This window comes from Grampus griseus (assembly GCF_964374135.1).
Source record: "Grampus griseus genome assembly, chromosome: 2".
Taxonomy (NCBI): Eukaryota; Metazoa; Chordata; class Mammalia; order Artiodactyla; family Delphinidae; genus Grampus; species Grampus griseus.
Window position 1 is genome coordinate 106,517,901 of NC_139018.1, and position 24,044 is coordinate 106,541,944.

General features: G+C 47.8%; 1 protein-coding gene across 1 annotated transcript in view; it reads right to left on the minus strand.

Moving 5' to 3' along the window:
• CA12 (carbonic anhydrase 12) overlaps positions 1–22,633 on the minus strand; it is a gene marked incomplete at both ends in the record, with an annotated part of 60,234 nt that extends 37,601 nt beyond the window's left edge. The window contains 2 exons of the mRNA XM_082648435.1: positions 14,570–14,590; positions 22,345–22,633. Coding sequence (XP_082504561.1) covers positions 14,570–14,590; positions 22,345–22,633 — 310 coding nt within the window. The remainder of the gene's footprint in view (positions 1–14,569; positions 14,591–22,344) is intronic.
• Between the last annotated feature and the right edge of the window lie 1,411 nt (positions 22,634–24,044).

Here is a 24,044-nt window from a genome sequence, read left to right on the forward strand (position 1 = left end):
AACTTTGTCCCACTCCCCCTGTTGCAGGACAGAGCACTTGGATAAGCCCTCTTAGTGACCCAGACTTGAGGCAGGTAACTACCCAGCGTTTCTGTGAAAGCTCAGCCCCGGCTGTAACAGTCCAAGTGCTGGCGTTTCAGGCTGAGGTGCCAAGCGTTCTGTCTAGTGATCCAGTGATCCAAATAGGGTGCGTCTTTAACTGGTCTGTGCCCTTGCGAAGAGCACTGCCTTTCTAAAATAATGGATTTAGCTGTCCTGGACTGGAAGGTTGTTGCCTCACCTGTGGTGTTATTTCAGACTAAGCCAGTGGTGCTCAGGAGTGATTTTTGTCCCCTCGGGATGTTTGGCAACGTCTGTGGAGACATTTTTGGTGTCATAAGGGGGAATGCTGCTGACATTCAGTGGGTAGATGGCTGGCCAGGGATGCTGCTAAACATCGCACAGGGCACAGGACAGCCCCCAGACAAAGAATTATCCTGCCCCAAATGTCAACAGTGCAGAGGCTGAGAAGCCCTGGACTATTGTGATTGTCTCGGCTGGGCCACGCAGAAGGAAAGAGCAGATCACACATTGCAGAGGGTGTTCTTCTAGAAAGAATGAGGTGCTCTCTCTGTCAGTCATCCTGGGGCAGGAAAGAGGAATGGAGGCCTAACCTCAGGGGAGGGGAAACACAGTCAGGTCTCCAGGCCAGGAGAGCAAGACTGGTGCGTACATCCTGATGGTAGGAAACCCCCAGGGACAGGGACGATCATTGCCTTCGGGGAGTACTGATGACAGAGACATCTGACTTTCCTCTTAGGCTGTAGTTGCCTGCGTCACCCTGGGACCTCAGTCAAATTTTGTTAAACTCCAAAGCCTAGTGAGTTGTTGTTTTTCTTAAAGCTACCATTTAATGAGCACTTACTACATGCCAGGCATCATTCTATATCAAAGGTTGGCTAACATTTTCTACAAAAGGCCAGATAGCAAATATTTTAGGCTTTGTGAGCTGTATGATCTCTGTCACTACTACCCAACTCTGCTTTTGTTTAAAAAAAAAAAAAAAAGGCAGCCATAGAGAATATGTAAACAGGTGAGTGTAGCCGCGTTCCAAGAAGATTTTATTTACAAAAACAGGTGGTGGACTGGATTTGGCCCATGGGCCATAGTTCACCAACCCCCATTCTATATGCTTAACAGGTATTAATTAATCTGCGTAACAACCCTACGACAGAGGCACTATGTTCTCATTTAGCAGATGAGGTGACTGAGGCACAGATGTTGAGTAATATGCCCAAAGTCACGCGCCAGTAAGCAGCCAGGCTGCCACTGACCCTGACCCTCACGTTCTCCCCAGCAGCAGCCTTTGGAGGGTCCAGAGCCTGGGCGGCAGCAGCAGTTATGAGGTGGTGAGAGGGGACCAGCAGACAAGCCCTGGCGATGGTCCAGAGCTAGAGGGGAGAAGCAGCAATGGAGAGATTTGTGACCTTGTAAACATTCCTGGGGGGTCTGGAAATAACAGAAAGGGGATCTGGTAAAAGACGTGAGCTTTCTGCAGCTACCCACGGGGGAACCTGACCTAAGGGAGGCTGGCTAGTCTCTGAACATTGGCCTGCTATTGAGCCCATCCTTCACTTACCAGCTTTCACAAAGAGGAAGTCCTTTCTGATATCTAACCTATAGCGCTTTTGCTGTTATTTAAAGCTGCTCCCTCAGTTTTCCCTTTTAGGGGGAAAACTTGCTGTTTGATGGTTCTTCTCACACCTGAAAGCCTTCATCCAGTTCATCCAGGCTACTTCTTTTTTTTTTAATTAATTAATTTATTTTTGGCTGTGTTGCGTCTTCGTTGCTGCACACGGGCTTTCTCTAGTTGTGGAGAGCAGGGGCTATTCTTCGTTGCGGTGCGCGGGCTTCTCATTGCGGTGGCTTCTCTTGTTGTGGAGCACGGGCTCTAGGCACGCGGGCTTCAGTAGTTGTGGCACACAGGCTCAGGATTTGTGGCACGTGGGCTCTACAGCACAGGCTCAGTAGTTGTGGTGCACGGGCTTATTTGCTCCGCGGCCTGTGGGATCTTCGCGGACCAGGGATCGAACCCATGTCCCCTGCATTGGCAGGTGTATTCTTAACCACAGCGCCACCAGAGAAGTCCCCATCCAGGCTACTTCTGTCTCCCTTCCAGAGGGGTGTGAAGTGCAGTGGGAAGGTCAAGGGCTTTGGAGCCATTGGCCAAGCTGCCAGTCACAGCTCCACCACCTACTGGCTGTGTGACCTTGAACATATCTCTTAGATTCCCGGAGCCTCACTTACAAAATGAAAGTGGCAGTACCCACCCGGCAGGACCCCAGGGCTGTTGGGAGGAATAAACATGGTAGCGTAGTGTCTATTTGTGATGGACTTATAAGACATGCTGGTTCCCAGGCCCTTCTGAATGGAATTGTCTCAATTCCTCCTTTCCGCCGCCCCCCCCCCCGCCCTTAGGGGCTGTTTTCCAACATTTTAGAGCAAGTTCTCCTTTTCACCTCTCCGGAAAACAAATCTAGGGCTCCCTGCCTGGCTCCTTTTACTTCTAATGAGATATGCATGGTGATGTGGCATTTCGTTTCAGACTGGTTTCACCTCTGAAATCCTGCCATCCCAGATCAAGTGCCACCTTCTCCCTGGTGCCTTCCCTCACTCCCAGAGCCAAAAGTAAACAGAGAAACAAACCATTCTTTCCTCGTTCCCTCAGCACCTCTCCTGCACTGGGCTCTCTGCCTCTGCCCGAGCAGCCCCTTGGGGGAGGCTGTCACTCCCCACATGGTGTGCATATGTTCTCCTTCTAGGTAACCCCCCTTGGGGCCAGAAGGGGCTCCTGCTCAGTCCCGTACCCCTCGAACACTGCCTTGCTTGCAGCAGGCTCGTGCTCAAAAACCACCAGGGAGGAAAACATTCTCCAGTGATCATTCAGCACATTAGCCTTCGCTGGAGAGTGAGCACTTGGTTATTAACCCCAGAGCATCCTATGCTTCTCAAGGCAGTTAAGTGAAGGAAGAGCATCAAAGTCCTGCCGTTCTCCATTGTTTTCCCCACGGCGTAACAAGGTTTCTGACCGGACATCTTTGCACACCCAGTCTTCCCTGCAGACCTCCCATGCTCAGTTTTACTCAGCGCTGGGGCACTCCCTGTTCCATCCTTGCTGATAGAGACATTTAAGCATTACACCAGAAGGTTCATCAAGAGCTGGGAGGCTCTTGGGAAACTGCCAAAAGGAAGCACTGAGGGGTGGCTGTAAGTTCTCACCCAAGCACCGCTCCAGGCAGTGGGATGTCAACACACATTCCCGTAGCTCAGAAACCGGCGGAGAGGCTCACTCCAAGTTCACGGTGTAGGAGATGGAGGTGTGAGTGTCGGGGGTGTGGACACATCTAAGAATGTAGATACACGTGAACGTGGATGCATGCGAGCACACATACGTGTGCATGTGTAAATGCGTGCAGACACCTCTCCTGAATCACCAGGACCGAGCACGGGGCAGGCAGCTCTCATTCAGCCTCTGCTGGGGCTCCTGTCTTGCTGCGCTCGCACGGTGTTCCTCACCAGGAGCTACTTCCTGCCCTTCTCCCCACCCCCAGGTCCACCCACTCTCTTTGATCTGCTTTTCTTCTTCACTTACGTGTGTCTATTCCCAGTTCTTCCTTCCAACTCTCATCTTTCTGATTCCAACCACCACACTCCCTCAGCTGTCCATCCTACTCCCAAGAATCCGAAAACGGTGTTGATTCATTACTGTCCCTGTAGGACCTCTGACATCTCTCCCAGCCGTGTGCTGCCTACAGTAACGATGACTTGACTGTATTGATTTTTTTCCCTGGCAACCACACTGGTCTTTGATCTACACTTCCCTTGAGTGTGTCACAAGGAACCATATCAAATGTTTATTTATGTCAACAGGTATTAAGTCTGTTGTGTTTTCTTTAACCACTAAGGCTTTTACTCTGATGTAGGGAAGAAAAGCAAGTTAATTTGGCATAATTTGTTTCTGGCAAGTCTATATTATTTACTTTTTCAAAAAACTCACTGCATTTCCTCAATGGCTTTTGCGCCGTGTTGTGATGCGTCGTGTAGGGTGCACAATGCCTGGCATAAAACGAGCATCCACCAGATGGCTGGGAGAATACACGAGACGGAAATCAGGAGACACAAATTCCAGTCCTGGCTCAGCTTCTCATGCTTGGGCCACTTGACAGCTCTGAGCTTTCCTCGCCTCATCTGTAAATGAGTGTGGGGCTTGGCCACATCAGTGCTCCCCACTAGGGTCCCACCTAGGCAGCAGTGGCAGCCTGGATGCTGATTTGAATACTTCACGAAGCCCAACAGAGATGGGCTCTCATCTACAATCAGGCTGCTCCTGCCAGTTGCAACATTAGATATCATACGTTTCTGGCTGAGTTATATCAACAGGTCAGGACCCCCACTGCCCCTCCCGTGGTTCAGACCCCTATCCCCCTCTCCTGCATCTGGCCCCCTTCCTTCCATGTTTCACACTCAATTCACTCTTTACTTTGTAGCCACAGTGATCCTTCTAAAAGGCTTATCTCAGCTTTCCACCTAGAACGCTCCAGCTGTCCCCCTGCTGTCTCCAGAATGAGGTCCCAACTCCTCAGCCAGCTCACGGGCCCCTCACTCTGGCCCTGGTCCATCTCCCCAGCCCCTGCGCTCCTCACTGAGGTCCCTGGTAGTGCCCAGAACCTGCCAACCTAGGTGATCATTGCACAGTCTGTCCCTTAACCCTAAAGGCTCTTTCAACCCCTGCCCTTTGCCTGGCTAGCTCTTACATGTCCTCCAGGTCTCAGCTTAGACATCACCTCCTCCAGGAAGCCTTCTCTAATCCTTTCCCAAGTGAGGGCACTCTTTTCTGTGGTTCATCTCTCTGCTTTGTAAGGCCTAATTCACTGTCTCCTCCCAGATTCTCAGTCTTATTCATGCCTTATTCATCATTTCCTCAGCACCTAGCCTAATACTTGGCACTTTGTTTTTACTCTATAAATGTTTATGGAATAAATGTGAATCCTTATCTTGGGCTAACTAAAAACTTTGATTGGTTTTCAGATCTGTCTTTGATTAATAACAAATGGGAGAACTAACTATTTCATTAATAATTTGTTAAACCTTTTAAACAATGGTATCCATGGAGGAGGGCAGAATAAAAGAGTGATGCATGTGTAGGGTACCATTACTCTCAGGTCCCTTCTAGGTAATAATTCCAGAAATTTATTTGTATAACATTTTGGCTCAGGATCATGAAAAACACCTATAAACTCGAAGGGCACTATCAATGAAGAACCTTTAGATTTGCAGGTCATAGGAGAATAGACAGTTACTCACGTTGGAATCACCAGTTTGCCTCTGGGCTTCCTGGTGGGCAAAGCCAAAAGGGGAAACAGTCATTTGCATGACTGCCTCAGACCCGCTACAAAACCTCTTTGTTCCACAACCTTCACAGTCACCTATTCTCCTTTCTCCACTTCTCGTGCAGTTCCCAGAAGATGGAGTACCAAGGAGAGGCCTCCCTACAAAAGCAGCAGGCGCCATTTGCCAGTGTCACCATTCCCTGCTATAAGCAAGTCTCACCCTCATCATAACCAAGGAGCCCTTTCTAAGCCAACTGTCCCAAAAGGTGGGGGCAGCATGACCATCTGCCCTGAAGCTAACCACGGGCATCCTTACGAGATCTGCATGGGTCTTCTATTCACCCAGAACTCATACAGCTGATCTAGTCACAAGTTAATGATTACAAACTCATTTAAAAAGTTAAGATGAGCTAAATGAGCCATTTTATTTAGAGTCATGCCAGTTCTTTTTTTTTTATATACTGCAATTTTATTTCAGTCGCACAAATGAAGTTAGCATGTAGGAAATTTAAATGAAACAGTACGGTAAAAATAGCAGAGAACCAAAAACTCTAATAAGGAAGTCCACCTAAAGCATGAGAATTCAACATTCATTAGTGTTTCATCTTCAGTTTTGATTGACACTTGATGCTTGCAAATTTTGAAACAAACTTTGAGATCATGATGACTATTCTGAAGAGATTTCAGCACCAGCACTAAGGTTTGTACATTCAGTTGGTTTGCAATTGACTTGTTAGCCATTTACACAGTGTATAGTACAGATTTGTCACAGGTCAGATCACAGTGTTGAAGGAAAGAAGTACCTTCCTGTAATTAGAAAGGATCCCTTAAACTGCACTCAGCTTAAGACATGCAACGTACAAAAGCACAAAAACCATCATAATATTGCGGCTCCAAGGAACATAGTTTTGATAAGGAAAGTAACCTAAGCTTCTGCTTCCCGTTTTAATTACTGAAATCTCTAACAATGACAAAACTGTCACATAGGACAGTTACGTCAGTCCTGAGTCAACCTTTATGGACATAAGGAGGTGGCAGCTCGTATTTGTTCCTTCCTGGTTGGCAAAAATTAAATGTTTGCCAGGTCACTGGAAAGCTTGTTCCTTAAAGGAATACTTTTGTGAGTTAAAAAAAAAAGAAAAAGAGCCCGTCTATGGGAATTCCCTGGCGGTCCAGTGGTTAGGCCTTGGTGCTCTCACTGCCGTGGCCCAGTTCAATCCCTGGTCAGGGAACTAAGATCCCACAAGCCATGTGTCTCAGCCAAAAAAAAAAAAAAGCACCTAATTTATTTTGTTTACAAATACTTGTCATACTGGTCCAACACCACTAAAAAGTGTAAGTGAACTGTGGCTTGACTGAAAATTGAAAGAAGTTACAGTTCAAAATCTAATATGATTCCCCATCATTCCTATATGCTGTGTTGGACAGCATGCATACTAGCCATTATTTTTACATTTTCTTGCCCCTACTGTTTCACTATTTAATTGTTGATCAATTAAATCATTTCAGCTCCTTTCTCTGTGCTCTTAGCATCGAACAGGGTGCTTCTTGGTATTTGTGGAACAGCTACCATATTTCATTGCTTCTAGATGCCGTGGATTATAAGATATATCCCACTTACAGAGATGCTAAAATAAAAAAGTTGCATCTGAGACTCAATGAAATACCGTCTTTGTCCACAGCAGGTCCTGGCTCTCTCTCTTTTTTTTTTTTTAACATCTTTATTGGAGTATAATTGCTTTACAATGGTGTGTTAGTTTCTGCTTTATAACAAAGTGAATCAGTTATACATATACGTATGTTCCCATATCTCTTCCCTCTTGCGTCTCCCTCCCTCCCACCCTCCCTATCCCACCCCTCTAGGTGGTCACAAAGCACCGAGTTGATCTCCCTGTGCTATGCGACTGCTTCCCACTAGCTAGCTATTTTATGTTTGGTAGGAGGCAAGAATATACAGTGGAGAAAAGACAGCCTCTTCAATAAGTGGTGCTGAGAAAACTGGACAGCTACATGTAAAAGTATGAAATTAGAACACTCCCTGGCTCTCTTTCTTGGCCATGCGGTGTGACCCTGGGAAGAGTCTGGCTGTGCTCTTGGGCTCCGCAGTCGTGCCTGCACCCTTCACCCCTGTGGCCGCCCCTGCAGAGGAAGACAGTAACAGACCAGGAGAGAGGGCCCCTGCTCCCTTCAAGGAGACGTGGAGCCTGCTGAGACAATCTCTGGTCCATTCTCCGTGGAAAACGAGACCTTCTAGTCTCTGCCCGGGGCGCCTTCACACACCTGCTCTGAATTCAGCCTTTTTGCTTTCAATCTTTCTTCTAAGCTGGTTTACCCCACGGGCTCCTCTCTCTCCCCCTGCTGGGGATGGGCTGCCAAGGGCTTTAACTGGCTTCTGAATGCCTGGGGCTTGAGACCAGCATGAAGCAGAGAGGGCAAGTTTGAGCACAGCCAGAGGCCTGACGGAGCCCCTGGCAGGACCCCCTCCCAGCTCTCGCCAGCCAACTCTCAGCCTGCAGTTCCAAGGCTTGTCTCTGCCCCAGGCGGGTGACAGTCCCTGCACGGGGCTGGACTTACGTAGCTCAGAGCCTTGGTAGCCCAGCTCCAGATTTCTTCCCAGCTCCACTCCTGAACCCTAAATCAAGGCTCAGCCCAGAGGCTCAGGGAGGAGTAGCACCCTGCCCCCGTGGCTGGGCAGGGAGGCAGGGCGTGCTCCAGTGACTTCAGCTGCGTGGCTGAGGTGACCACGGCTATGGAACCAGATATCTGGTGCCTAGATGCCAGGAAAGTTCCCCGGGCGATGAGCTCCAGCTCGACCCCTGGTCTGAAGGATAAGGCTGGGAAGAACTTTCTGGCCTGTGACGCCCGTGGGACAAGGGCTTGGCGCCCTTGGGGTTTTTTTGCTCAATCACTTTTTTTCTCACAAGGGAAACTCCTTTTGTTTGTTCAGAATATAAAAAGAATACCTCCTCACTGTTAAAAACTCAGGCAGTTCAGAAAAGCACGAAGAAGTAGATCCTTTCTAACAAAACTCAGGTTTGTTTGGTATTGTGGAGTTTAGCAGGCAGAACTCCACCATAACTCTGTGAAGTAAAGGGAAAGAAGACGATTAGCTACACGTGCTCACTGTTCGCCAGGCACTGCGAGCCTGCTTCTGTGTATTATTTAATCCTCGCCATGACTCTGAAGCAAAGCAGAGTTTCTCAAACTTGAGTGTGTATCAGAATCACCTGATGGGCTTGTTAAAACAGACTGCTGGGCCCAGCCCCAGAGTTTTTGATTTGGAGGTAAATCTGGGCAGGGCCCGAGAATTTGCGTTTCTAACAGAGTCATATATGGTGCTTTTCTTGCTGCTAAAAGAACAGGCGGTGAAGGGTTTGGGTTTTTCCTCCCAGGCTCCTCCCATGAGTTTCACTTGTAGTTCTGAGTGTTTGGGAAGGGCATCCCAAGCCCCAGGTGATGTTGGTGCTGCCCTTCCAGGCGCCACTGAAGTAGATGCTATTACTGCTCCCATTTTGTAGTTGAGAAAACCGAGCTCCAGAGAGGTTGTTACTTTCCTAAGACCATTTATCCAGAAAGTGGCCTAGCTGCTATTTCCAGGAGGTCTGCCTGGTTCTGGGCTTTGTCCACTCTCCACTTCTTCCTCCTGGTTTTCTGTCTCACCCGTCCCTCGTCCCCCATGACACTACACCCGCCTTTAGGAACAAATGCTAGCTTCCCTAGTTTTTCACCCAGCTGGTAAGGCCAGCTGTGAATATGAACATGCAGGCATTTGGGCAGCTACAGGCCAAGATCCTCCAGAACACACAAACCTCAATTCTGCAACTCAGGAAAGATGAGAAATCATGACGCGCGGGTAGACCACACCACATCCAGGCAGACCCTGGATGTCACAACTTCAGTTAGAAGTAACTGGAACCATAGCACAGATTTAATAAATCACAGCGGGTTGGATTGCTAAGCCTCGAGGGAAATCCCCAAGACACAGGGGTTAGGGATTCAGTTCCCTGGCATGAAAAACATGTTTTGGCCTTTTTTGTTCTCTCTCCCTCTTTCCCATAAGAGTCCTTTGTGCCTCTTGTCCTTCATCCTCAGGATGGCAGTGGGAACGGGGGAGAAGTCACTGGGGTATTGTGAGTTGTCCAGGCCTCTACCTTTGGTAAAGACGACAGTTCTCCGTAATAAAATCAGCCTATTAATTGCACATGCTCCCTAACTGCTGTTCTAAGTTCTCCCTTTAGCTCTAATTTAATCTGTTTTTTATACTGCCTTTGAGTGTGAAGGTCACACGGTGCCTTTGCCTACTACAAAAGTAAAGCCTCCTAGCTTCCTTGCATGTGTTCCATGTCTTGTTCTAGCTTGGGAAGGATGTCCCGAACCCCAGAGATAGTTTGTTTATAGTAACTTAATATTCCAGCAGATGCTGGACAGAAGGGGGTGGAGGTGGGAGCCTGGAGAACCAATGAGGTTCGCTCCAATGGAGGATCCCTTCCTAATTCCCAAAGGAAATTCTTTAAAACAGAGCGTCTGTTGTCTGGGAGAAAGGAGAGCAGTTAAGGAATGAGGTGGCAGTGCCTGGTCACAGGGAGTCCTGACAGAGCCCGGGACCAAGAAGCTGGGCAGGAGGGCCTACGAGCCCGGTGCCCGGCACCAGCAGGCTAAGCTGCCATCTTTCCAGCGTCCCCGATCTGGGATGGAGGGGTGGATGCCTTGCGAGACCCTGACTTGGGGAGAAGTGGGACTCATTCACCTGCCAGGAGGGGGGTTGGCTTCCTCTTCCCCTTACATCTCATCTCCCATGACGGTTTGTCTTATTTCTCCCAAATGATGAACAGTGGTATTTGTCTGTTTCTGAACTAGCTCACACTGGAGGAGCACCAGAGCAGTGTCTGGCATCCTCTGGGATGGAGCCCCATGTCCGTTCTCTGCTCACGTGATGCGTTCCTGGGTCGTTAGCTTCAATACAGTCACTCCTTTTGGTTGCTCTGTTATTTTGAACACGCTGAGGGTTTTTTGGTTGTTTCTTGTGGGAGGGCTGAAAAATCTCTTGGGGTAAGGATGACTCTCCCAGCCAGCTGGAATTTTTTCACTCTTTTATTGACTATAATATACATACAGAAAAGTGCACGTATCGTAAGTGAACAGCTTGATGGATTTTCACAAACTGAACACAGCACCCGTGTCAAGGGACGAAACGTGACCAATATGCCCTCCTTCCAGTCACCTCCGCACCCCAAGGGCAACCGCTACCCTGCCTTCTAACAGCAGAGATGCACTTGAGCAGACTGGAGTTCAGCCTTCTCTCACGTGTCAGCCTGACTTGCAGTTGCCCTCCATTTCAGAGTTGGTGGCTCAGCAGGATTGAATTGGGGCTGATTGCAGGGGGTAGGGCTCTGACCCAGCACATCCCAACGCGTACCCAGCTGCTGCTCCAGCCACCCGGGAGGAGCACTCAGGGGCAGGGCTGTCTCCATCCTGGCTGCCAGATGGTCCTCCTGTCTGCAGGGGGCCATCCGGGAGGTTAGCCTGGTGAGTCAGTGTGGAGAGGGGATGGGGCTCGAGTTCTCTTTCCGTGTGCTTCTAGAAGTCCTATCATGTGTTCCTGGAAGCGAGAGGCCTGCAGAGTAGGATGACTCAGCGGCATCTATGTGAAAAGTAGCTGAGGTCTGCGCCCTGGGAAAACCAGCATGTGGCCTTGGGTTGGACTTGCCCCATTTGATGCAGCCTGTATTGTTTGGAAACCATCCTTCCCTCCCCCGCTACCCCCGGCACCTATGCCAGGCTCTCTGTTTACTTGTGTGACTCCAAGCACAAGTGCCAGCTGCCAGCCTGGACCTGTTTGCCTCCTTCACTGGCCCTCACTGACCTGACTCCACATCACGTGTGCTCATTTCACTAATAAAAAACCAGGTTTGCCTCTGTGCTCGCCCGCATGCATGCCATGCATCTTTAGACTCTGCCCTTTGCTTCCTCAGCAAAGAGCTGCTCTAACTGTACGCAGGAGGGACAGAGGGCTGGCCAGCGCTAATGGTCAGGAAGAAGTGCTTCTGGACTGGTGGGTACGGCTGGACAGAAAGGCCCTCCCTTGGGGAGCACCATGTCATGCCTAAGTGGCAGTAAGATTTTCCTCCTACACCTTCTTGACACCGTGTCTCTCTGTTCTCCGTAACTTCCTCGCCCTGCCTAGGGGCGCTGTCCCGCAGACGAAGGGAGCCCTGGGGAGACGTGACTTGTGTCTCCACTCCACCTGGGAAGCCAGTAGAAGAGGTGTGGGGCAAGTTACCTCTGACTCAGGCTAGAAAGGTCTTGGGAACCATCTGGTCAGAGGTTCTCTAACAGAGTGCCTAAGAATCACCTGAAATAGACAGGTTTTTCAGGTTCCCTCCCTCCCCCAGATCCAGGCTGCGGCTCAGAAATCTGTATATCTGGAAGGCATTCCAGGTGATTCTGATGCAGGTGAGCCCAAGCCATAGCTTGAGGAACACTGATCTGGATAACCCCTTCCCCAGGTCACAGATGGGGAGAAAGCAAGACCCCGAGGGCTCACGTGCTTCCTCCAGACCATATGGAATAAGGTCCAGAACTTGAGTCCCACCTTCGTTCCGTGCCTACACTGCTCCTGTCTCCTCCCACACACTGAACCTGCCCAAGGGGCCCTGATCCCCAGACTGCACGAATTCCTCCTTTGTCAGGTCTCTTGCCCTACCCTTCCCTCTTACTGCCGCCACTGTAAACTGGATGTTAAGATACAGAATGGGGTTTCTTCAAAGGCCAAACACCTTCCGGCCTCCCTCCCATCCTTCCTCTTCCACCACCTACCACCCCCTACTCTCCTTAAAATGCAAATTACCCCCTGCCCCGCCCCTCCATCCATTGGACAAAGTGGGAAGAGCCTGGCCTCCCCCTCCATGCTGCCCCTGATTCTTTTTTTAATTTAGAACAATATTTATTAATGAAATATATTCACCTTAGAGAAGTCCATACAACACTCTCAATAGAATAGAATACTGTTGACACAATGCAATCGTTATAGCTTTAACAACATGTTACCAAAAGATGGACATACATGAAGCTTTTATTTGTGGTAGTGAGGGAAATAACATTCAACTCCAAAAAATAACGATGAGATACACAGGCGTCGAATTGCCTTCTCATATTAAGAAAACGTGTAGACACAAAACTATTATTATTTTTGAGAGAAGTAAAAATCTATTCCAAGAAAACAATGTATCTTGATAATAATAGTCATAGTCTACTTTTATTGGGTGCTTGCTGTAGAACAAGTATCAATACTGTGCCAGCCCATTTCACATGGATCTCACCATTCGATCCTCACAGTAACCCTGTGGTTGGTACCATTAGTAGAAAGTCTAACATAGGCCTTTAGAACAGCAACAATGCCTTCCTGTTGCACAATGTTAGTGTTTTGGGGGGGAAAAAAAGGCCTGCTGTGTCTCATGTTTTTCTCTCTGTATTTTGGGATAATTTAAAGTATTAGCTAAATGTTGTTGAAAAACATTTTTTTTAGTATTTTGTTTTATTTTGCATGTTTTGGTAAGGCAATCACAGGATAAACATTCAAACTTTACGGACAGTGAAAAGTAACTCTTCCCTCCCAGAGCTGACCCCTAGTCCCTCAGTACTCCTTTCCAGGAGCCATTACTGTTTCGGTTTCTCCTGAATCCTTCTAGAAAAATTCCGTGCAAACACAAAGTTACAGTGTACACACATGGTGCCACGTATACAGACTATACCTGGCTTTTTTCATTTGACCACCTAGCTTGGAGATGGGAGATGGGCCAGCATCCTTACTTACAGACCTGCTGCAGTCTTTTAATACGTGACCCAACCTATCTTTCTGACCTTAGATTCCATCCCTCCCCTGTAACGACTTCTCTACATGTTTTCCCTCAAATGCCGTCTTGCTCGTTCTTGCCTCCATTCATGTGATACCATCATCAACTTGGCCAATAGCACTTCCTTCCCATCGTACTGAATCCTCCCCATCCTCCAAGGTCCGGTTGAAAACCCTCTTCCTCCAGGAAGCCTTCCTTGACCATCTAGCCCTAGCACTCTCGTCCTCCTCTGAACCATCAGAGTGCTGAATCGTTTACTTGTTATCTGCTATTATTACCTATTATATTCTGCTTGGAATTGTGAGCTTTAAGTAATTCCCATCTACAGACCACAGCCTATGCTTCTAATTACCCACCCACTTAGCAACGTGCCTTGCCCATAATAAGTACGTAAGGGATGTTAGTAGCAGTGGAGCCATGCAATGCTAGAGCCAAAGAGACCTTGGCCTGGAGGTAGCTGGTTGATTAGCTCAGGGACTTTTCTCTGCCTCTCGGGCTAACAAACATCCAAAGGCTAACTAGCAAATCCAAATCAGATCTTTCTCTGGATTCTGCTTCCTCTGTAGTAATCAACTTCCCTGCCTGTCACCACCCCTCCTGTGCCAGTGAGGCCAGTTCCACCCTCCTGCTCCCCATAACAATGTCTCTTGCACATCCCTCATTACTCAGTCCCAAACAAGTCATTATTAACATTCCTGCGCTTGCCAGTGGACCCTAGAGCTTGACCCCCATCCCCGCTCCAGCTGATGACCAAATTTCCCATTCATTGCAATACATGAGCTAAGCCGATTTCAAGCTGCTTATCTCGAAACCTCTTTGCACACTTGATGTCCCTGTCTCTCCATTTAAGACAAGCATTCCTCTTTCACTAAGGACTGACCATCACTGCTTGGTCCACTGCTTGCTTACAAACACGGCAACGAGAAGTTAATTCTAGACACACTGGCAGCTTAAGTTCTCGGGCCTGAGCCTAACTTTCAGAAAGGAGCCCTTTATTCTTTGTTTACTGTAGAATAAATGTCCTCCAGAGGAGAAGGGCACTCTCCTGCCTAGGGCCCTTGCAGTCTGAAGGTAACCTGGGCATCCTCACCTGGGTGGTTTGCAGGAATCTGAAAGCCTTACACTGTGACTCGCAGTTCAAATGCACAAAGCAGGCTCAGCTCCTTGGAGAAAGAGCTGTCTGAGACCCGTGTGGAGCAAGTCTTTAGAGAGGACGTTGTGCCCTCTTTTAACAATACCAGAACTGCTCTCCCCAACCCCCCCAAATAACCTCTACAGATCAAGAAGTTTCTGACTTTCTCATTAAATAGTCATCTCCTCAAAAAAGTATTTAAGATCTCTACTTACCTATATAGGTCCACTTGGATCCTGCAAAGAAGAAAAAGAAAAAAAGCGAGTAAGTACAACTGAGCTTGAACAAGTTAGAGAAAACATGGCAGATTTTACTTTTAAATGGGTGAAATTAAAAGGAGGTGGATGCCCAGAACTTCAGACTTTTTCAACATGGAGAAAAGGGAATCCTTATGCACTGCTGGTGGGAATGTAAATTGGTGCAGCCACTATGGAAAACAGTATTGATCTATAGGTTGCTCAAAAAAATTAAGAACAGAACTGCCATATGGTCCAGCAATTCCACTCCTGGATATTTATCCAAAGAAAACAAAACACTAATTAGGAAAGATATATGCACCCCTATGTTGATTGCAGCATTATTTACAATAGTCAAGATATGGAAGCAACCCAAGTGACCATTACTAGGTGAACGGATAAAGAACTGAGATATATATATATATATTCCATAGATATATATATATATGGAATATTACCCTGCCATAAAAAAGAATTAAATCTTGCCATTTGTGACAACCTGGCTGGACCTAGAGAGTATTATGCTAAGTGAAATAAGTAGAGAAAGACAAATACTGTATGATTTCACGTATATGTGGAATCTAAAAATCCAACCAAATGAGCAAACATAACAAAAGAAACAGAGATACAGAGAATAGGTGGTTTCCAGAGGAGAGGTGCATGGAGGGAGGATAGAAATAGGTGATGGAGAGTAAGAGGTACAAGCTTCCAGTTGCAAAATAAATGAGTCACTGATATGAAATGTACAGTGTGGGGAATATAGTCAATAACTAATATCCTTGGATGGTGACATTTTAATTGTATAGGAAAAAATCACTATGTTGTATAATAGGAGCTAACATAGTGTTGTAGGTCAATATACTTCAAAAACAAACAAACTTACTCATAGAAAAAGAGATCTTATTTGTGGCTACCAGAGGCAGTGGGTGAGGGCAGGGGGAGTTGGATGAAGATGACCAAAAGGTACTAACTTCCAGTCATAAATAAGTACTAGGGATGTGATGTACAACATGCTAAATATAATTAACACGGCTGGACGTTACATATGAAAATGTTAAGAGAGTCCTAAGAGGGGCTTCCCTTGTGGCGCAGTGGTTGAGAGTCCGCCTGCCGATGCAGGGGACACGGGTTCGTGCCCCGGTCCGGGAAGATCCCACATGCCGTGGAGCGGCTGGGCCCGTGAGCCATGGCCGCCGAGCCTGGGCGTCCGGAGCCTGTGCTCCGCAGCGGGAGAGGCCGCAACAGTGAGAGGCCCGCGTACCACAAAAAAAAAAAAAAAGAGAGAGTCCTAAGAGTTCTCATCAGAAGGAAAATTTTTTTTTCTATTTAATTTTGTACCTATATGAGATGATGGGTGTTCACTAAACTTATTGTGATAATCATTTCATGATATATGTAAGTCACATCATTATACTGTACATATTAAATTTATACAGTGCTGTGTGTCAAGTATATCTCAATGAAACTGTAAGAAAAAAATTCTTTTTAATTAGAAAAAAAAAAAAACCTTTTTCAGAGTCTGTGTCAGAACAACTGCTTCTCAGAGCAGCTGTGCTCCCAGGGGAGACAAAGCACAAGGCAGTGATTTTTTGCAGGGGCCCAGGGGTTAGGGAGGGCGCTGCTTGAACGGAAGCCTCCCGTATATCTTAGAGAAGCCAAATTTCATCACCTGAATGGGTAATAAAGTCACAAGGCTCAAAACTCAAAAGCCACCAAGAGGTACACAGTGAAAGTGATTCCTGCCACCCGAACTCCCTGCTTCATTAGACTTCATTTCACCAGCTGATGGGAACACTTGCACCGTGTGACTGCACACACAGGTCTCTGTATTCTGTCCCCCCCGCCTTTTTGCATTGCATCTTGCTTTTTCCCACTTAACAACACAGCCTGGAGAAGAGTTCACCTCAGTACATAAAGAGGAGAAAACTAATCCCCAAAGGAAAGTTTTTCTTTGAGGAAGCTGCCACCCTCATCTGAGTTAGAATTCCAGGGGCAGTGGCAATGTGGAGGAGAGGTCCTGCCAAGAATATAATGAAAGTCACCTATCACTTCCCACTCCACACCCTTCACTCATAAAAGTCCTTTGTGCTGACAGCAAAACATAGTTTTAAAAAGTCATTGCATAGTACACCTGAAACTAACACAACATTGTTTAATCAACTATGCTCCAATATAAAATAAAAATTTTTTTAAAAGTCGTTGCATAAATAACCAACAAGGACCTACTGTATAGCACAGGGAACTATATGCACGGAACTATCTTGTAATAACCTATAAGGGAAAAGAATCTGAAAAAGAATATATAGATATATGTATAACTGAATCACTTTGCTGTATACCTGAAACTGACAATATTGTACATTAACTATACTTCAGTTTTTAAAAAGTCGTTGCAGAGCTGTGCTCTCATTACCCTGCTGGCACACCTCCCTCTTCATCTCCAGGAGGAGCCTGAGACCCCAAACTGAGACTCAGGGTGTCTCGGGACACATCACAACGAGGGGACTGTTCAACTCCTATGTCCCTCTCTCCCAGCTTCTCCCAGTGCCTCTGAGATTCTCGGCCCACCAGGGTACTGATGCAAGAGGAAGACTCACATCTCCTTTCTCTCTTGGGAATGATTTGCAGTAAAACTTACCTGACCAACCATCTGGTAGTCACTTATCACAACTGGGCATTTCCTACTCAAGCCAATGGTGGTTTTGAAAAGCGAAAAGAGGATTTTGTTTGTTTTTTCTTTGTAAGCTGGTTTAATGTCCTATTTGTTTTGTTGTTCTGTTTCATTTCTTTGCCTCGGTCTTTTTAATTTTCAAATTCAATTGGCAATTTTTCAAATTACACTTGTACATGGTTTAAAGAGTCAGATGGTTCTATAAGGCTTTTAATAAAAATATTGGTCCCCCGACATTCCCTAGTCACTTTCCTGCTCCCTATGGCAACCACTGTGAATTCTTTTAAAATGATTCTCTTGGCATTATCTCATCTCTATAAAACATGCCCATGTTGTGCCTTCATGATTTGCTTTGGTTTAGGCATTATTTGTTGACATCCCACTTTGGAAGAGATGGATTGAGGGCTCTTTCACATACCTGCAACCCGACACCTCGTTTTATAGATGAGAAAATGAAAGTCCACAAGGAGAAGCGGAAGATCAGTGCCTGCTAAGAAGCATATCTCCACATTTCCCATCACTTCCCACGAACTTAGAGAATCTTTGAGTCTCCTTCCCAATCTTTGGGGTAGAGGGGGGAGTCCAGACCCCTTAGAGTATTTGATCAGTGCTATGGACCTTTCCTCACTAAAAATGCCCACTAACACAACATTGTAAAGCAACCATACGCCAATAAAAATTAATTTTTAAAATGCCCGTAAGCTTGGACACAAAATTTCATGTACAGTTAACTTAAGGAGGTCCATAGAACCATGTTAGGTGTTTGTTTGTTTTGTTTACTGTAAGCTTCTTTGCCATAAACATCTTCGCTGCTGCATAATTAATTGGCATTAAGACAATTTTTCTGTGGAAGATCAAATAACTAGTTGAAAGTTTTGGTTTGACAGTTTGGTTTCCACTGGTTGAAGTGCATTAGCGTTTCTTGCAGTCAGTGCAGTGATGTTATTGATGTCTTTATCCAGCTGACCGATGACGATCATTTGCCCCAAGAGTTGGTTTCTCATTTTGAAACACACTACATTGGAGGAGAAAGAGGCAGAAGGCCTCGAAGGTGCAGAGTTGAGCCAACATTTCCCACAGAACTTTGAAACATCTGTCACTAGAGATGTGACAAGATGCCAAGAATACACCACAGGGTAGAGGCTTTCACAGTGCAACACAAAGCTCAGGTACAAACATGCATCCCTGTATTTGGAAACTGATACCTCTCTCAATGAAGGAAGAAATGTTAGCGAGAACGAAAAAGTGCACTGCCGAATGAGGAGATGAATCAACAAACCAAAAAGAAAAAGAAAGAAAGAAAGAAAAAGGTATAAAATACTATGAATGAAAGACTTGGAAGACAAATACTTAGGTACAACCCACAAAATAAAATCAGTTATTTGCACAGTAGTGCCATGAATCTACACACGTTTTAAATGTATTCAAATATTTTGTATTTTGCAATAAAGTCTTTTAAATTGTTAATTATTTATGTTTCACTGTGTCCTTTTTTAAAAAAATTTTTATTGGAGTTTAGTTGATTTACAATGTGTTAGTTTCTGGTGTACAGCAAAGTGAATCAGTTATACATACACATATGCACTCTTTTTTAGATTCTTTTCCTGTATAGTTCATTACAGAGTATTGAATAGAGTTCCCTTTGCTATACAGCAGGTCCTTATTAGTCATCTATTTTATATATAGTAGTGTGTATTATGTTAATCGCAATCTCCCAATTTTTCCCTCCCCTCTCCTTTACCCCCAGTAACCATAAGTTTGTTTTCTACATCTGTGACTCTGTTTCTGTTCATTATGTCCCTCTTGATATCCCTCTTTTACTTTTATTTTATTTTCTACAGCAAAATTGCCTTATGGGTCAATTAGTTACGCAGCGAAAGTGCTTGCGGCAAAGATGCTTACAGGCGAAAGTACACAGGGCCCCACAGACCCCCTGAAACTTGCTATGGACCGGATGGGAGTTAACAATCCCCAGATTAACCTCCTCTGAATTAGCAATTGGATGAAGACATCCAGAACTGTGGGGAACCCAAACTTGTATGTGACCCCCAAGTTTACTGCTAGCCTTTTACTGAAACAGTAGTGAAAAGGAACAAAACAGCCTGGCTTTGGAACCAAGCTACAGAAGACTTCAAACCTCTTTTCCGAACATTTCCCCTCAGCGTTCTGTTTGAGCGCTTCTGTTAAAATAGAATCATGGATTTCAGAGGCAAAGGAAGCCAGGTGATTGCCACTTAGCCAGGCAGAGCACTTGGAGGCCCAGGTTGTGAAACCCCACAAAGAACGGGGAAGTTTGTCCTCACTGCTTCCCTGAGAGACATAGGCCACTCGGTGATCCTGGAGGCCACCAGGAAAAACATCTGCTACCTCTGAGCAGTCCTGCCTTGGCCAGAAATTTTAATTGCACCTGCACCAAAATCAAATCATGGCCTTAATAACCTGCATCTTCTGCTACTTTCCCCAAAGCTTGCTAAGCTGCGGTTTCCATGTTGTTGCAGCTCTCATCCTCAGATGAGGTATCAGCATAATACTCTGGTAGGCTCAGGGCCCAGTGTGATCGAGTGCATCAGGGAGTGTAAGGGCTCAAGTGGTGACACAGGACTGGGGAGTTGTTCTTAAAAAGCAGCAGCATCAGAGCAATCTTTCCTGCCCTCCTTTCTCTGAGCGAACCTGCTTGGCCCTCAGGACTTGGTGCTTTGGGTATCAAGGGCTGTGCCTGGAGGGGCTCAGAAGCTGGAGTCTGGGGAGGAGAAGCACGGTAAAATGAAGGGGAGGGTGGGCTGAGTCAGGGGTTCTCATTGGATGAAGGTCAGGGCCCAGCCTGGTTCATTCAGTTCAGCCAGAACTGAAGGCAGGAAGATTTTATAAAGGAAGTGTGCCCCTTTGCTTTTTGGAAATGTCCCCTCCTGGTTTCCCACCTTTAGCTTTAGGGGCAAGGGTCTTCACAGAATTAAACTGACCCCACAGGCAGGCCAGGCAAAGGCCCCTGCGGTTACACCTCAGTAGCTTCCTGAGAGCACTGTTCCCTTTCCAAGAAGGTTATCTGTTCCATCCGGAGCCTTGGGAGGCCCGGCTGGATGCCTGTTAGAACCTGCAGACCCAGCTTATACTGGGCAAGGAGAATGTCCTGGGTGCCTTCGGAGAAAATGATGTTTACAGAGATTCGGGTCAGGGGTTCAGGGCCCTGCCTGCTTCCTGTCCTGGGTGCTAGCACCCACGTCCACGCAGCCCGAGGCTGCCCAGCTCTCCACACCAGGCTCAGGCAAAGCAGGCTCTGCAGAGTTCATAGAAATGTTCCCCTCCAGCAGCTGAGAATTCCTAGGTTATGTCTGGAAGATGCAAGGCTTCACCTTATTATGCCCCTTCCCTCCCTAACCCTGATGTTCCCCAGTGCCAACAGCTGGGAGTTTAAGTGCCCCAGGCGGAGGGCGGACCACACTCTCCCCCTGTTGCCCAGCTTAACCCCGCTCCACCCTGAAACCTTGGGTTTAATACTGACACTTTACACCTCAGCGAGTTTTGCTTTGACCTTGTCCCTGGAGACAATTAAAAAGCCAAGAAACCTGCCTGAGGCATAACAATTTTAAAAGCTGTGTTCTTAGAATCAAGGGGTAAGCAGGCTGCCTCCTCAGTGTGGGGTGAAAGTAAATTTTTTACTGAAAACTTTCCCCAGCCCGACTGGGAGAAGGGGGAAGGGAGAAGAGCGCGGGGGAGAGGAGGGTATGGGAGGTCAGAGAAGCAGAGGGGGGAGGATGAGCTGCCCCCAGCGTGAGGGGAGGCTTTCAGGAAAGAGGGCCGGTAAAGGGCTTCTCTCTCATCCTGGAGCAGCTTGGAGCTCTTTCAAGTCAATCAAACTTTGGGTCTCAGGGCAGCTTTCTTCAGAGGGGAATCTGTGTCAAAGTTTGCAGTTTTATAAATTAATTTCCACTTTTCTGTAACTGCTTTCTTCCACCCACCTTCTGCCCCACCAGATGAGGAAGATACTACCCAGCCTTTCATGCCAGCTGGTGGACTCGAACTGAATTAAGAAGAATGGCAAAGCTGCTGACAGCCAGGCTCCCCCCCCCCCCCCCGCCTCCCCTTGCCCTGCCCCATGGGCACCGTGACCTCTGAGGGGAGGGGGCTCCAGCTTCCATGCCGCTGAGCGGGACCAATTTCCCACTGCCACCACCCAGCCAGGGAGGGTGTATCGTCCGCCATTCTAGTCACTTTGGGCCCTTCTGTAAGTGTTTCAACCAAGCCTGGGTCCACGAATGGTCACAGCTACAGATGTCCGTACAACTTGGGACAAACTGTCAAGGGCAGGAGCCACCATCCGTTACTCGGGAAGTTTCCATAAGTCACCCTCTACTCCCCCAGAAAAGCGCTCACCCAGCTGTGGAGAGGCAGGCAAAAGCCCTGACCTTGGCTGCTCTCTGCAACTCACTGCCCAGACCTAAGCCTACCGATGAGGCCCCTCCATCTCCTTCTGCTACTGGCTGGGCACCACCAGCCTCCAGCCCTTCAGGGTTCAAAGCCCTAATTACACTCAGAAATAAGCTGTGTGTGCTCGTCTGAGGGCACGCACACACACACGCGTACCAGAAGTAGAGCCCTTCTGGAGAAAAATAATGATTAAGGATGGGAGGCATCATTCCTTTGACTTGGAGGTGAAACAGTGGTAAAGAGCCTCTCATCCAAAGAAAAGCACCCACCACTGAGCAAACCCTCCCTGGTAAAGAGGCTGCCCAGAACACCCCGGTCACTCCACCATGTGCACGTGGATCGAGGCACAATATTTGAAATCCCGGTTCTGTTTCTCCTCCCCGGTTAGCAAATTCCCAAACCACCTCTCCAGAGCGGGAGTGCTCCGAGAACACACAAACATATTTTAATGCGAAGACGACGTGCGCCCTGGCAACCGGAGCCGATCCTGCATTCCACGGGAAAACGAAGCATCCTTTGTAAAAATGTGCTATTTTGAGACCATGCAGGTCCTTCCCCGCTCCCCCCAGATGATTTTTATCATTAACGAGCCCCGTGGAAATCCTTCTGCCCAGGTGTGGCTGATCGCTCGGGATTGTTAGGAAAGACGAAACTTTACCGTTGTGTGGGGTTGGGTTAGAAGGCTGTTCCTTTAAGACCACGAGTAGGAGGACGGCAGCCGCGTGCAGGCTGCGGAGGGGCATCTTCTGGCGGCTGCTCGGGACAGGAGGCGGGCGCGGGCTGCCGGCAGCCAGGCTTCTCTCTTTCTGGCTCCGGCGCTGGGGCCGGCGGGGCGCGCACCGGGAGCTCGTGCGTGCAGCCGGGGCGCCAAGGGCGAGCACGTCAGTTCTTTGGGCTCCCGGCTCCCCGCGGGCTGCTTTTATGGAGAGACTCAGTCCTAAACGCATGATGTCACCGGGTGGAGGGTGGCGGGAGAACGCCCTGCCTACGGGAGGTCTGGCGCCCCAGTTCCAAGGTGAGTTGTAGCCCTGACTTCAGCAGCTTTCCGCGGGACAGCGGCTCGGGCGCTCCCCGGAGCCGGGGCTGACCTGGGAACCCACTTCTCCGTGGGAGCCGCGGGCAGGCGTGGGGGAGATCCGCCTGCCTTGGCCCGGTCGGGAGGGGGTGCGTCTAGGGACTCGCTTCAGTGGCCACGCCCTTGGTCTGTCATTGCCCTTACTGAGAAGCCCCCTTAGTACAATGCCATCTGGGCAGGAGCCTCCTCTGGGCCCCAATCGTGTGCCTGCCTGGACTGGGCACACTTTAGGGACTGGACGACACAGGTGGGGTTTGGTGAGGGCTGCATTCAAATTACGAATTTCTGTGGACGGTACAGTGGGTCCTGATAAGGTCTTACCTTTGAAATTTAGACGCCAAGAAATTAACAGGTAAATAGCACAGTGGGGATACAGTGTGAAATAGAAGCAGATATACAGATAAATAGACTAAACAGCTTTACTAAGCAATTAGACTTTGCTCTCATAACAGGTAAGTAGGCAAGGCTCATACTAGTTCATAATATCAATAGTTCTTTAGGAAGCTGGGAGGGGGGCGTCCCTTCTCTGGGGTAGCCGTGAAAGAAAGGGACTTAACGTTATTTACTGAGGACCTACTCAGTGTAAGGCTCTGTACCAGGTGTTTTGCATCTTGGCTTAGATCGGTGTCTGAGTTCTGTTTTCAGTGCAGATTGTCATCACCTGTTGCTCGTTTCTGCCCACTTTCCTCACGTGTCTGTATTCTTTTAAATATATGCATACATCTAGTCATATACTTGCGGTTCTGACCCTCTTCGTATTTAGTCCATGTTCAGTTGTTAAGTCAAACGTCTTACTAACTTGCTGCCCCCAATGCTCACTAAACCTTCTTGCTGCTGTTACTGCCGCACGCTGTTCCCACCACTACCCTTGTCATTTGTGCTTCTGGCTTCCCTGGGTCCTCTGAACGTGTCTGCCCTGCTCCCCATGCTGGGCTCTGTCTCCTTCCTGCTCTGTGACCCTGCCTATTCTCTTGGCTCCCTGATGCCTACAGATATGGCTCAGATCACATGGTCTGCTGAAGGGTGCCCACCCCCAGCCCTGGTATATGACCTTTGGTTTTGTTACCTGGACCAGCCTGCCTTCTTCTCTTGACCACAGCGGCCTGACCAGCCCACACCTCTCTGGTCTCTGCTGATCCTCCGCCTAAGTGGACTCTCAGGCTGGCCTCAGTGACCAGAGAAGCTGCTTGTCCGTGGTAGTTTCGGAGGGATAGAGCAGCTTGTCTGCTGAAAGTCTCCAGGAAGCACATGCCACCCACATTTCAAGGGGTGCTACTGTGCTG